The 13,882-nt window shown below is 40.4% G+C and overlaps 1 protein-coding gene across 1 annotated transcript in view; it reads left to right on the top strand.

Moving 5' to 3' along the window:
* Positions 1-13,644, top strand: part of CA10 (carbonic anhydrase 10) — a 162,674-nt gene extending 149,030 nt beyond the window's left edge. The window contains exons 5-9 of the mRNA XM_009563928.2: positions 1,423-1,518; positions 2,562-2,634; positions 9,029-9,183; positions 11,450-11,624; positions 12,478-13,644. Coding sequence (XP_009562223.1) covers positions 1,423-1,518; positions 2,562-2,634; positions 9,029-9,183; positions 11,450-11,624; positions 12,478-12,500 — 522 coding nt within the window. The 3' untranslated portion in view covers positions 12,501-13,644. The remainder of the gene's footprint in view (positions 1-1,422; positions 1,519-2,561; positions 2,635-9,028; positions 9,184-11,449; positions 11,625-12,477) is intronic.
* Positions 13,645-13,882: the final 238 nt, after the last annotated feature.

The raw sequence follows: 13,882 nt of genomic DNA, 5'->3' as shown, positions 1-13,882 counted from the left end.
TGGGTCAGTGTGTAGGAAACAGAACTGTCTGAACACTCCTGGAGTCTGGATCCATCATTTGTTTCTCTACTTATCATAGGCTGAGGTAACGGTGGTGGAGGTGACATAACCGGGATGCTGTTATCACTACTGGTGCACGTGGTGGTGACACACGCAGTTGGATGGCAAAGCAAGGCGCTGTCTTTGCAACTGGGCTGTGCGCTGCAGGTCATACAGGGAGATGGTTCTTGTGGAGAAATCCTCACAATTGTGTTTCGCTACTGAAGCACCAGACATGCATTCATCCAAAAGGCAAAGGCACTCAACCCCATTTCCATGGGTTTTGGAGTGGTTGGGTTTTCCCCGATTATAAACATGGAACATGCCTATAATGAAGTGTCTGTGCTGGCAATATTAGTCTCCAGCCATTTTTATGGTCTAACTTTGAGTACCAGACATAGATGATGTTAATACTGGTCTTGTTCACAGTATGCGAGTGCAGACATTTCAGTGGACAGCCTTTAGATTTATGCCAGCATGCAGAAGATGAACCTCATTTTTAAATACAAACATTAGGCTGCTGCAATTTGGAAAATGCCAGAACTGTTGCTGTTTTAATTGACATCAGAAAACTGAAAAAAAGGTATCTGTAGGCTAAATAAAGCTAACCAGCCTTTCAGATTCTTAGGACTCAACTGCCTCCCAGTTCATCAAAGTTGGTTTTCTCTTTAAAAAAAGCAAGGCTACAAATTGCGCTATAAATGATAACAGCATCCGTGGTCCCAGACCAATACCATTGCTCTGGGTAAGACATTTACATATGCAGGGAGAGAGGGGAATGGTGCCTTTATAACTTAAAAGTCCCAGCAGAACATAAATCTAAAAAGCAGAAGGAAAGCTGTAGGGGCTGAGGAGAACCTGGTTAACAATAATACAGTAAGTGCCAAACTGCAGGAGCTTTTGTAACCGAGTTTGTAAAATCTGCGGTCAATGAATATTGATGTTTTGAATTGCGCGAGTCCTGGTTTACACAGTTCCAAACCCTTATCCCATATGTTTCTTCAAATATTTCAGCCCCTGACTCCTCTGTGTTTGGCTTGAGGCTGAAAAGTACAGATTACTTGATGCCCATGGCAAGTGCTTTTGCAACAGGGAAATGATGTCAACCCCTGCAGTGCGATTGATGGCTTGATGTGGGTAAATTCACTCACTGGCAATTTAGAAGAAAACACGCTGGTGCTCTGCCAGTTGGAGCCAGATGGTGACTGAAATTATTAAAATCATGCATGCTGCAAGGCTCTGAAAAATTGCACTGGTATAGAATATCCTGAGCATAGATGGGATCCTAACACAAACCAATGGGTGTACGGAGAGTATTTGCAAACAGCCTACGGTATGATTTGCCACCATTTAATCGCGGTCTTTCCCTTCCCTGTTTTCTAGGTTCAACTAATCCACTATAACCACGAGCTGTACACAAATGTCACAGAAGCTGCAAAGAGTCCTAACGGATTGGTGGTAGTTTCCATATTTATGAAAGTAAGTATTTAGTAATATCGATATCAATATCTAATATATAGACAGTGGAATTCTTTTCCCATGAGCTGTAAATGTAGAAATTAGACTCGTCATTATACTATGGCAATGCCTAAAGGCTCCAATCTGAGATCCAGAGACAGCATCGTCCTAGGAACTGAGCACACGATCTCTGCCGCAAAGCATTTGCAGTGTAATGTGAGGAAAATGAAAAGGGATAAGGGAGGAGAAAAAAAAAATAAATCCTTATCTCACAAACATCACTCACAACACTTTGATGGCTGTGACAAAAGTTAAGATTTTGCAGATCTGGTATTTCTTCATGAAATGGTATTCATTCACTTCAGAGGAAATCTTCCCCAGTAGGTTGAGGCCCTGGGAAAGAGGGCATCTTTGCTCTTTGGGGACGTGCTGATGTTTCGAAGTCAGCAAAATAAGTTCTTCCCACAGTGTTATTTAAAACATCTTAAAGTATCAAGTAGAAGTATAACTCTTAATATTTTCTGTGTCACAGAGTAAGAAAGATGTGAGTATTTTGTCATATTTTAGTGTCCATCCTGTTGCATTCAAGATGCTTGGTTAGATCTATAAGTAACAGTGATCTAGGATTGAACTCAAGACTTAATCATTTAACCAAACCTCCCTAATTATGTTAGAGAAACCTCTCCTCTCCTTTTATATGAAGAACCCATTTTCCCCAAAACAGTTGCTCATATTCTGCAATTCTCTATCTGCATTTCATCAGTGTAAAAAAGCTGTTGGAGGAGAAACCTGTGCTCACACTTGTATTCAGGCATCAATTCCTATTCATCCTATTCTCCTATGCCTATTTTTTAATTTACTTATTTTTAGATACTAACTTTCTAACACCTTTTGCTAGAAACATATCTAAGTCACTATTTCCTCTTCCCAACACTCTTTTCCTCAACAGTGAAAAACAGGCAGAAACTATTTGGAGAAGTGGCAGAAATGAGAGAACCCGGAACAACTGCATTTCTAGGATGTGTATGTGAAGGTCTTGACATTGTACGTTTTCTCTTCTGTAGGTATCCGAATCATCAAATCCATTTCTAAATCGTATGCTTAACAGAGACACCATAACGAGAATAACGTATAAAAGTAAGTTCCTTTTAATTTACTGTGGCTACCAGCTGTATGCTTTTAGTATCAAATAACATGTTTAGTACCAAAGAATGTATAAGCGATGAAGCAAGAGGGCAAAAACTACCAAGTTTGCATTGCCAGCAGCTCTGCACAGTGAACTTGGAAACCTGAAAAACCTGGTAAGGTCATCAGTTCATCTAATGAATTTTGAACTTCAAAGTGTATTTTATGTTTGAACAAGCACTAAATTAATTAAATTGTACTTAACAAATACACTGTATTCACAGAGAGTACTCAGGAGAAACTGCCAAGGGTTAAGCAATATCAGTAACATGCGAAGCAGCCTGGATTATATCAAATCAAGTTATGTCAAGACGCTGCATCGTTAACTGTAGACTTGTATTCACTGATGCTTTCTTTTTGTACAGAAAAGTTATGACATTTCTATTCAACTGTTGCTGCATTTAATAGATACACAAAGAGGTCATTAACATAGCGTGCATATTTGTTGCGTTCATGTTTGGAAAGCCTTCAGCTGATAATGCTCTATAATTACATTTTAGGATATTGAACTTGGGGAAAACCAGAGCTTCAATGTCAGTAAAAATTAGGCTCATTTAGAGAAAGTCATGAAAAATACCTATATCTCAATGGAACAAATTAAACTGCTTCTGAAAACCTTATTCCCTTTGTCAAATATTCACTTGCACTCCAATCAGCCATTAAGTTAATAAAATAAGTTAAACGATACTAGAATTAACTTTCAGAAAGTACACAGCAATTCATGATACACAGTTATTCATGATAACTGGAATGAGACTGCTTGCCAGGACCCCAGGATTTCGTTCACAGTTCTACTGGGATTTACCTCCCTTTCTCTCTCTGTAAATTAAATGTAATGTACTCTACAACTATGTAGTGTTACTTGGAAAACTTCACACCAGACACTCCAAATATCTCAAATGTCTGTTCAACTTTTAACGGAAGTCGCTGAACTTCAGGTTTATGATAGGAAGGTTTGGAGAGATTTCTATACACTTTGCCAAAGCGCACTGTCAGATTTCTTTCCATGAAGTCCACCTTCTCCCCCTCTCTGCAAAGCCAGGATTGTAAAAAGAAAGTGTAGATTTGATGCCAATGGAAAGTGAAAGTACAGAGGTTTACCCACTAATTCCAGAACAAGAGAGCACTACAGAACAAGAGATTGAGTCTTTCCGTGCAATGCAGAATGTGAACAGAGCCAATCCAGCCCCATTCTGACGTGGATGATTCCCTGTACTCTAACACACCCCTTTCTTCCCATTGGTGTTTCTATAACGTTACCTTACAGTTAACAAATCTTGTACATCTTTGGTCCAAATAAGAAATCTCTATTATGACAAAACTCTATCCTCCACGATACTTGTAAGAAAAGAAGGCGACAGAGAGTTCCCCTCAGAACACTTCTTCCAGATTGTTCTATCAAGTATGAAATGTTGTCTTCTCTGCATGGAAGAAGCAGGAGATCAGCTCAGTTTTTAACTACCTGCCTTCACTCTTTGTAAACACAGCCCTACTGTTCCCCAAGAACATCATGCAGACCAGTGCTGCTGCCACACCCTGGAGATGGCAAGTTATCCTTAAGGCTGTATATATTATTTCAGCCTCTTTCACTCTCAAATTATGTATTCCTGGCTTCTGCCTGGAGACCAGACTCCTGCCTCACTTTTCCCATCACAGCAGCTGCATCTCATGCATTTACATGAGTGTCACAGCCTTTTCCTCTCCCCGGCCCCACACGCTACAAGGGCTGGCCAGCAGAGCAAAGATTGGACACCAAGTTGTGGCGCAGAGCAGAGGCCACAATTAGGGACATAGAGCTCCACAGAGCAGGAGGGTACTGGCAGCATCTTTGCTTTGCTGCATGAGCAAACCTGTGACCGTTGCCCCCCTCAGCAGCAAGCACGCCCTCCCAATATGAAATATTCCATTTTGTACAGTGCTCTTACAAGTGGGCACCACTCCTCTCTGGAGCCGACAGCGTCTTATAACCTTCCATGGGTTGTTTTGCCTCTTTAGAGGGAAAATGCAATTCCGATCACACCTAATTTGAGTTTAGTAAATGAAATTTCGCATGAAGATGAACAGATAACACAGGCTGCAAAATCAATGATTAGCAGAACTGTTGGAATTTTTAAGCACCGTTATCACTAACAACTTTATCTGTTAAACGAAATCCGTGGTAGATACAATGCACATAATATTCTGCAGGGCTTTGGGTTACTTACTGTAGTAACAAGTATTGACTGGGAATTTTTTAGTGTAAATTGGGAACGTGAAAGTGTTATTGAAAGTAATTTTGCAGTTGTCTTGTGTGATGGATTATAGCATCATTGCTGAAAACTAATTTTACCTCTTACATTGCAAGGGTTTCTATTCTGCCTTCAGCAGCTGGAGTTTTTTAGCCCGTGCTTTCGGGTTCTGCTCCTGCAGTCGATACTGAGCAGGGCTGCTGGCAAAGCATCCAGTCCCGGTGTGCTCAACAGGAGCGTGGAGTGAATGATAAGTGGAGCACAGATTCCAAGTCAGGACAGTCAGTAACATGACTAAAGTACTTTTTTAAAGAACCGCAGCAGAATTAAGAGCTATCTGTGGTGCCACATGAAATTTCCATAGGCAAAAGGCATTAAAAGGGGAATTACTACTCTTAGATATAAACGGCTGCAGTGAAGTAAAGTGGACCCCAAGGAATTTTTAAGCAGATTTTAAATGCTTGTTTTATTCTGTTATCACAGCCCGAAGAATCTACCGTGAACTCATTGAAACAAGTGTGCTCTCAAACAGGCTTTAGTCAGAAGCTGTATGAATATCTCTAAAGAAAACTCACTTGAAAATTTGTGTTTAAGTACAACATTCAAGGGGATAAGTTAGCTTTCTGTCAGAACAGTTATGCTACATGAGTTTTCACCCAGTGTTTGCATAACATTGGAAAGAAGTGACATTTTAGAGTCCCAAAATTCCATACGAAAATTTGGGCTTGTCATTCTCCACCAAACTACCGCCACACGTTCAAGCGAGGCAGGAGAGCTGTAAAATCCTGAATTTCCTCAAATTCAACCTTTAGTGATTTTATAGCTAATGCACAAGTCAATGAAGTAGTCAAATTTTAAGATATTATCCTGAAAAAGCTGAAGATTCAGATTTCTGGAAACAGCCCATTAATTCCTCAAGGTTCCTGTCTCGGTGCCTTCTCTGAAGGACTGAGCTCCTGCAGCTCTTGTCACAAGCAGTAAAAGCTCAGCAGTCTCAAATGAGGCCCCGAGGGACTAACCTCTATGATTCCAAATGCATCTCTGTCAGCCTGGGTCTAAGTGTCCTGCGAGGGCTCGAAAATGGAGAAATTCTGTTGCAGGGTAAGAAACTGAGGATCTCTCCATTCCCTGTAAATCCAGTCTAGAGAGAGCTGCCCTTTCCCTGCTTGGATTATCACGATACAAGCTTCAAAATCAAACAGCCCTTCATTTATTCCATTAATAATATCTTCCCTACAAATACACTGTTTTAAAGAGAACATACATAGAATCTGCTGTGAAAACGAAGGCGTCGAACCAGGGCTGGAGCCATTCCACCACTGGGTGCTGGTGAGGGAGGTGGCCACACACTCTGTAGGTTCTCAGTATGAAACAAGCTAACCCAAGCAGCTGATCCGAAGCTTAGGGAGGCTGAGGAGAGCATCTCTCACAACCTTGAGAGCACTGGCGTACATTGGATTTGCCTGAGTGAGTGGGAGGGCCAGGCTCCCCGTGCTGCTCCCACTCGGAACGTGACATATTCCACCCTCCTCGGGGCGTTACGATGTTCTGAGAATTATTAGACGCTAAATGCACAGAAAAAAAGTTATAAGCCTATATTTACATAATGAATTACATTTTCTATTAAAGCAATGGGAGGTAACTCCCAGACCCCCACGATTACTGCACCGACGCCAGCAGTCAGTCTGTTTCTGTGTCTTCAATTTGATAAGCAATCCTATTGTTAATCATTTGTGCACTATTCTTACTACTCAACTCAAATGTGGCACACACAGAAGATATATATACATAAACAATATCCCTTATCTGTATTAACCTTTTGTTAGCTGTCTATGTCCTAGTAAACATAGTAAACAATTGCATTTCAGGGCATTTTCTACCTTGTTTCAATCATTTGAGCCCAACCAACGTCAATATGGGTGTGACAAAGCAGATTTGGTCCTCAGAGGTTGCAGCTACCTATTCTGACTGACTCGGTGCCGTTTGGAGTGAACATACCGCTCGCCGTGGCTCATAAATAATGAGCAGGATGTTCTTGTGGGAAAGAGAAAAATGGGTGATGACTCATTGCAAACAGGCAGTGGCTTGAAAAAATGTGTTCATTCTCTTCTCATGTGATTCTAGCAGAATTACCATGGCATTACAAATAATTTTTCTAATTAATAGGACACAGGTGTATTCAGTCATCTCTAGCTGTTAAAATCCAACAGCATCTTGACTCTAATACCGTAGCAACCTCTCTGCACTTGTCTGGAAGATCTGGGGTTTAGAAAGAATCTGCAGCCCCAGCCACAGGCCAGGGAAGGCTGAGGGTGTCGGGAGAGGTGACAGTCAGCCACCGGCAAGACACTAACAGCACTTGCCCCTCTCTTCCAGCTATCCAGCATGGCAGTTACCCGGCTCAAAGGGTGAGGACGTTATATTTTGTAAAATAACAAACACATTTAAATATGAAACAACAGTAGGGCCCTGGTCAACATGGTATAAACATTCCATTCTCACCTTGAGGCTTGAACTGCTGCTGTTGCCACTAATATTGCTACCCCAGAAGCCCGTAGCATGTTATCAGCACTATGTCAGAATAAAAAAGGTCACACTTGCCCTGCCTGCATTCTTGGATTTCCCGTTGTCCAAGACAGTATCTGCAGTCCTTTTTCTAACGTTAGACAGCATGAGACAAGCATTTTGCTGATCTAAGTTTTGTCCTGCAGCTATAGCAGTTTAATCCACATTAAATTATTCTTTTCTTCTTTAGCTCTTATCACTTCCTTGGTTGTTCGTATTTCTTTCCTTGGATCCACTTACAATCTTTTCCCAATGGCCAACGAACTGTTCATCAGCTTTTGGGAAAAAAAAAAAGAAAAGGAAAAATCCTAATCCACAAAACCAAAAACTGCTTAAACTTGCAGTGAATGGCATATGAAAAGCATTTAGACAGAAATGTCTAAATTATTGACATTGACTTGAAAGATGCATTCAACATTTTTCTTTAGCCTAAGCACTATTTTCTCTTTTATTTGCAACATCTTCCTTGCCTTCCATTAAAATCAATGCCAGTTCCTCTTGGAAAACACACCTGAAATTGCAGCTTTCCTTGCCCGCAGTTTAGCACTCAGTCTGTAAACAAACCTTATTGAACACTCTGCGCACAAGTAAAAGCACGCAGAGACATTGCTCAACGTTACAGCTCGCCACCAGCCCGGCTTTCTCCGAGCCACACACCAGCAGCAGCGTATCACAAGTGGGGATATTCCTGACTATTCCCTATTAAGGAGCTCCTACAGCCAAAGATTAGGAGGAAAATCCAAGCTCAGGTTCCGATAGCGCTGCCAAAAGTACTGTAGGGCCAGGATTACACAAGGGAAATACCACACACGGTGTAGGAAAGGCTGAGGAAATGTGATGAATTTTAAAAGCTATAACCATCTCTCATCGTATTTTGGTCCACGTCCACAGTGAGTTCCTTTGCGGAGGGATATCTCATTAATTCCCAGGGAGACTTAGAATCAAAGCAGGCACCCTAGCAAGCTGCTTTCCGCATCCTTTTCCACCGCAGTTTTAGCATTCTGAGCGAGCTGACGCTGCATCCACCCCCACCGCGCACATGAAAGGCCAGCAGGCTTCGTTGAGCTGCTTTATTATCATGCATTAACCTTAACTTCCTCCTGTGGCAGAAGGGCAATTACATTTTAGCACTCTTGGCCTTCACAAGGCTTTATCAAGCAAAAATTGTTAATCGCCCCAAAATATGGGACGTCGGCATTCACCAAAGCCCAGTACATCTAAATCAATAACTGCAACTTCAAGAAGGTTTTTGCTCGAGTCCTTGAATGAGATTAAGAGTTTCACTGCGAATCCTTGTGCTAGACTCACAGAAGGTGTGCACGGGCACCTCAGAGTGGAACTCAACCCAAGCGAAAGTAGAGAATTCACATTACTTGTTCTTGGCCAAACTGCTGGAGCATTGAGAAACGTATGCTCATTACACTGCACATTTCAGTCCAACTGATGATGTTCTGGAATAAAGATTGCACATAAGAAGGTGGAATTATTCTGTGCAGTTATTGTTTTATCTCAACAACTGTTTTATCCATTAGTTTTCCTTCTTTATCCTCCAGATGATGCGTACTTACTACAGGGGCTTAATATTGAGGAACTCTATCCAGAAACATCTAGTTTCATTACGTATGATGGGTCGATGACAATTCCACCCTGCTATGAAACAGCAAGCTGGATAATCATGAACAAACCTGTCTACATAACAAGGATGCAGGTAAAAATCATTTTAAAAATTACTCGACCTAGTATAGATAACAAAATAATCTTTTAAACATTATTATACCTTTATATAGAAAATTAGATTCAACCTTTTGCTGCAGGGATCTCTGCCTGCAATTTGTACAGTCTGAAAAAGCATTGGAGAGTTTTTTTTCTAAAAGAAAAATACTAACTATTTAGAGCCCCCAAGGTACCTATATACACACGTGTACTTTAAGGTGGGCCCTACTTTTGGTAAGGGTTTGAACCAGATGGTTTCCAGCAGTCTTTCACTAAATTATTCTCTGATTCTGTGAAAAGATAGATGGGGGTCCTAAAACAAGACTAGCAACGCTGTACAAAAATAACTGAGGTTATTAAGCATAAGAGAGGCCATTGTTAGCTCAGAATGAAACCGATAAATTGAGTGAGACTTTGGGTCATTTAAATACCCATTGATAGGACATGAATGTGACTGAGATCCAATATATGGGCCTTGTTTAAAAATATCAGAATAAGACGATAGTATAGGCATTGCAAAGCTCTTCAGAAAAATCAGATTGACAAATTGAAGGCTCTGTTAGGAAGAAGCAGGATAAATTATGCAAAAGAAAATGCAATTAATTTCATAATCAGAATTCTGCTGTTGAGGAAACACAGCAGTGGAAGTGTCAGAAAGACGACATTTCTGTATGCCTCGTTTACAATCAATCCAAGGTCAACAAATTCAACACCAATTGCAGTCTTCCCCAGAGCTTCCAGCAGCAAGCTGCCTGTGGGGCTACAAGTTTAACTAAAACCTATTCTCTTGCGTGCTAGAATCCCCAAGGAATACTTGAACCACCATCTGCCTGTCCCAAGCACGCAGCTGTCTGGCCTGAGAAATGAGACAAGGAATGATAAAACAACCCTAAACGTTACTTTGGTATTTAAATCGTATTAACATTGTAAATAAGTTGACTTTAAAAAGCCTGAGGGATGATTTATCTTTGTGATATTCCCATTTTGTGTAATGCAGAGGAAGCACTTTGTTTCTTTTCTCAATGGGGGATTTGGGCAAAGAACGCAGCTGAAGGCAGGCAAACGTCCTGTACATTGTGAACTCCTCAAGCAGGGGACCCAAACGTCTTTAGTTACAACATTAATGCACAAAGCAAGGATTAGAATATTTCTGGAGTCTGTGCTAGAATCTATGGGCTGTAATCTCATGATACGTACTCCTCGTCATGCTTCACTGATTAGTTACATCCTCCATTATTAGTGCTGCAAATTGATTTCATGGAATAGTTACTAATTGCATTGTGGACTCATTTTGAAAAGGTAATGCTCCAGTTTTCCCTGGAAGCTCTGAAAGGTTTTCAGTATCTAAAACCCAGCTCCCGGATTTCCCCATTTAAGCATTAAGTGCCATACCCAAACCTCTTAAAATTCTATACTGATATGGGAAATATTTTCTATCTTTTAAAACCAAAATATTTTGAGAGTTTCCAATTTCCAAACTGCGGCTTTTTTCCCTCTCTAGTTTCCTATACAAACTTTGACAGGTTTTGGTTGACTTGAACCAATTAAGATGCTTTCAGCACTGTTGCGTAGTCATCATAAGAACCATTGCTGTCTGCTTGTGGTTTGCATCCAACCACTGCAGGCTGCACTGAAAACCCCAAATGATTCACTAATTCCCTCTCTGCTGATCCTTAAAACCATCTCAGAAGTCTCTCTGAGTCTGCTATAAGAACACTATAGGCACCGCACAGACAATATCAAAGCAGACCTGTCAATGAAGACAAAAATTTCACTTTCTAACACGATTAATTCCTTTACATCAGTCAGCAGCATGACTTATCCTCTCCATCCTGACTGGCCTTACCTTGTTCTCGAGTACCATCATCCAAAACTGCATCTTCTCAACTGGAAGCTACTCTAATAGCTACAAAACTTAGGAAATTAGCTCTTCTCATTCATCAAGGTCATTTTCGCTGCCCCAGCTGCTGCCATCCCTTACTCCAAATTCCATTTGTTTCCTGAACAGCCAAGGACACCTCATACCATTTTCATTTACTTCACACTAAACTAGTTATTCCTTTTTAAAACAGGTCCACAGAAACAGAGTACCCAGAAGGAACGGTTTTACCTCAAATTAACTCTCTCAACCCACCTCTAACTGCAAATCACTAAAATTCTGTTTAACTCTCCTTTATTAAGTAGGTTATTTAATAGCATTGTGTGTTGTTTACTTACAGGAAAGACCAGTACTAAACCGCTTTGTTTTCTCTTTTGTATAGATGCATTCTTTACGACTGCTAAGCCAGAATCAGCCATCACAGATATTTCTGAGCATGAGCGACAATTTCAGACCAGTCCAGCCTCTCAACAATCGATGTATCCGAACTAATATCAACTTTAGTTTACAGGGAAAAGATTGTCCAAACAATAGAGCACAGAAACTACAGTATAGAGGTACGTTCTACCTCCAGAATAATCCTTTCTATGCTTTCACTGAGCTCTTTTCTTTGAGAAACCCAAGCACGTAGCAAAGCAGACAAATAAAAAGAGATGAAACTCCAGGTCTGGGGGACTAACGGTGCGAGTCAAACATTAATATTTGAAAAGGATGAGGAAACTTGACCAGAAACATGCAGGAAAAGCGTAACAAAAACCAGCCTGAGACATCTAATATTTATTTAAAAGCAGACAGGAGAGGCCTTCAGTTTTCTAGCCTCATTTTAAAGACTTCTCACCTTACAAACTGCATTTTTACCCACCTTGGAAAGAAAACAGGGGATGAACAAGTCTTGATGACAGCTGATCTCAAACTAAAGAATAACTTTCACTTTGGAGGTGCTTCACCGTCACAGGCGAATTAATTTCCTGAATTGGAAAGGTCTGTGTTGCACAATGGATATTAAACAAATGAACCAACCCAGAATCCTGCAGGGAGAGTCCTGCGCTGCCACAGCGGGGGGCTCACAGCTGAGCTGTAGTGGGGTTTATCCATCTTTTAGCCCACGTACATGCAGTTAGACCTGCAATAATGCCATCCAGGTGCCTTCTGACCAATCATATTACTGTTACAAAAAAGTACTATTGAAGGGTGGAAAAGAAAGCACGTTTTCAGCACAAGGCTGCTGACCGAGTTGAAATATTTCAAAGAAACAGTCGGTCAGGTTTAATTCCTTTCTGTGAAAAGAAGGAAACTGAGCCTCCTGGCTTTTTCAAGGAAGTTTAAGTGTCTCATACAGTTTTAAACCCACCCAGTTTCATATTTGGAGTTTATTAAAGCATAATTGGTTTCGTTTTGTTTCTCTTTCAGTAAATGAATGGCTCCTCAAGTAAGTGAAACGGAGCAGGCGGAACCCATCACCTCAGTGGAATGCTACTGCTGTGAATTGATATTATCTAGAATGCACCCAACCTCACTCTCTTTGGGTTCACGGCAGCATGTGCAAACCTGTTGTCGGGAGAGAGCTGCCATGGTGGAAACTCAACTAAAAATTCATTCATATGATCAGTGGTAATTAAAAAAAGCAAAGTAAAAAGACAATATTACAGTAAATGTGATTACAATTTTGATACAGTTTTCCTGAACTAATCTAGCTTCACAGAAAAAGACTTTTCAGCCTTTGTACATATGAAATTCTTCCTCTTTCCCCCGTCCCTCAAACTAAAAAAAAAAAAAAAAAATTAAAAAAATTTAAAAAAAGAAAGACAAAAGGTGGCTCGGTACAGCATCAAAGTGGAGTTGTGTTCTGTGTGCCAGGTAATCCTTGGAAAGCTCTCATTATCTCACTATCATTAATGGATACTGACAAGACAGAACGAGACGACTGTAGAGGAAACTTATTTCTGGGTTATGATCTTTCTGTTCATTTAATTATAAAAGGGACAGACTTTGAGAGAGAAGTATTGTAAATAGATCACTGCAGAATATAAAGGAAATTGAAATATTTCCCTCCTTGTCACATATCTGTAGTAGGATTTGCCAAATCAGAACCGACCCATTTTCTGTTTCTTGTTTTACAACAGGTCATACGTTGTGTTGGTTACTATTAACAACTCAATAAATGTGTTTAACAAATTAATTTAGTAAAGTTGCTTTGATTTCTTTTTTCCTTTCTGAAATAATAAGCCTCTACTACCTGTGGCTGCATTTTTTGTGCTTTGCTTTTTTTTTTTTTTTCCTTTTTTTCCCCCCTTTTTTTTAATTAGTTTATTTGTTTGCAGCCAGTTTAAGTGAATTAACAGCAATCGGGAACGCACCTAAAGCTGGTATAACTTTGACTTCATTTTATGATCCATCATTAACAGGAGCTGGGTTCAGAAGCAGAAACACATCTCGGTTTAAAATTGGTGTTTTCCCTGCTGACTCCATTATTGGGACAAACAAATTTGAATCCTGTAAATCAGTGGTGGAAAGGGATATTTTTTTCTTTACAGATAAAGCAGCTGACCAAGTAAAAGCGAATGCCTTTTTTTCTTGTTTATAATGGTCATTCACTGTGTTTGGTTACTCTCAAGAACTCAATAAATGTGTTTAACAAGTTCACGTAGCACATGTTTGACCTTTTTGCACCATTAAAGGGTTTTTTTTTATCCGGAGAGGGAGCAGACCTCATGCTGTTCCATTCCTAACACTCGCTTTGTGGCACGGAACACGCTGAAGTTCATAAAAAATGAAATGAGGCTGGAAGGCTCCATGCCTGATGGGTGGATACCAA

This window comes from Cuculus canorus, chromosome 18 (assembly GCF_017976375.1).
Source record: "Cuculus canorus isolate bCucCan1 chromosome 18, bCucCan1.pri, whole genome shotgun sequence".
In the NCBI taxonomy this organism is placed as follows: domain Eukaryota; kingdom Metazoa; phylum Chordata; class Aves; order Cuculiformes; family Cuculidae; genus Cuculus; species Cuculus canorus.
The sequence above is the reverse complement of the archived record's forward strand: the minus strand, read 5'-3'. Positions and strand labels throughout refer to the sequence as shown.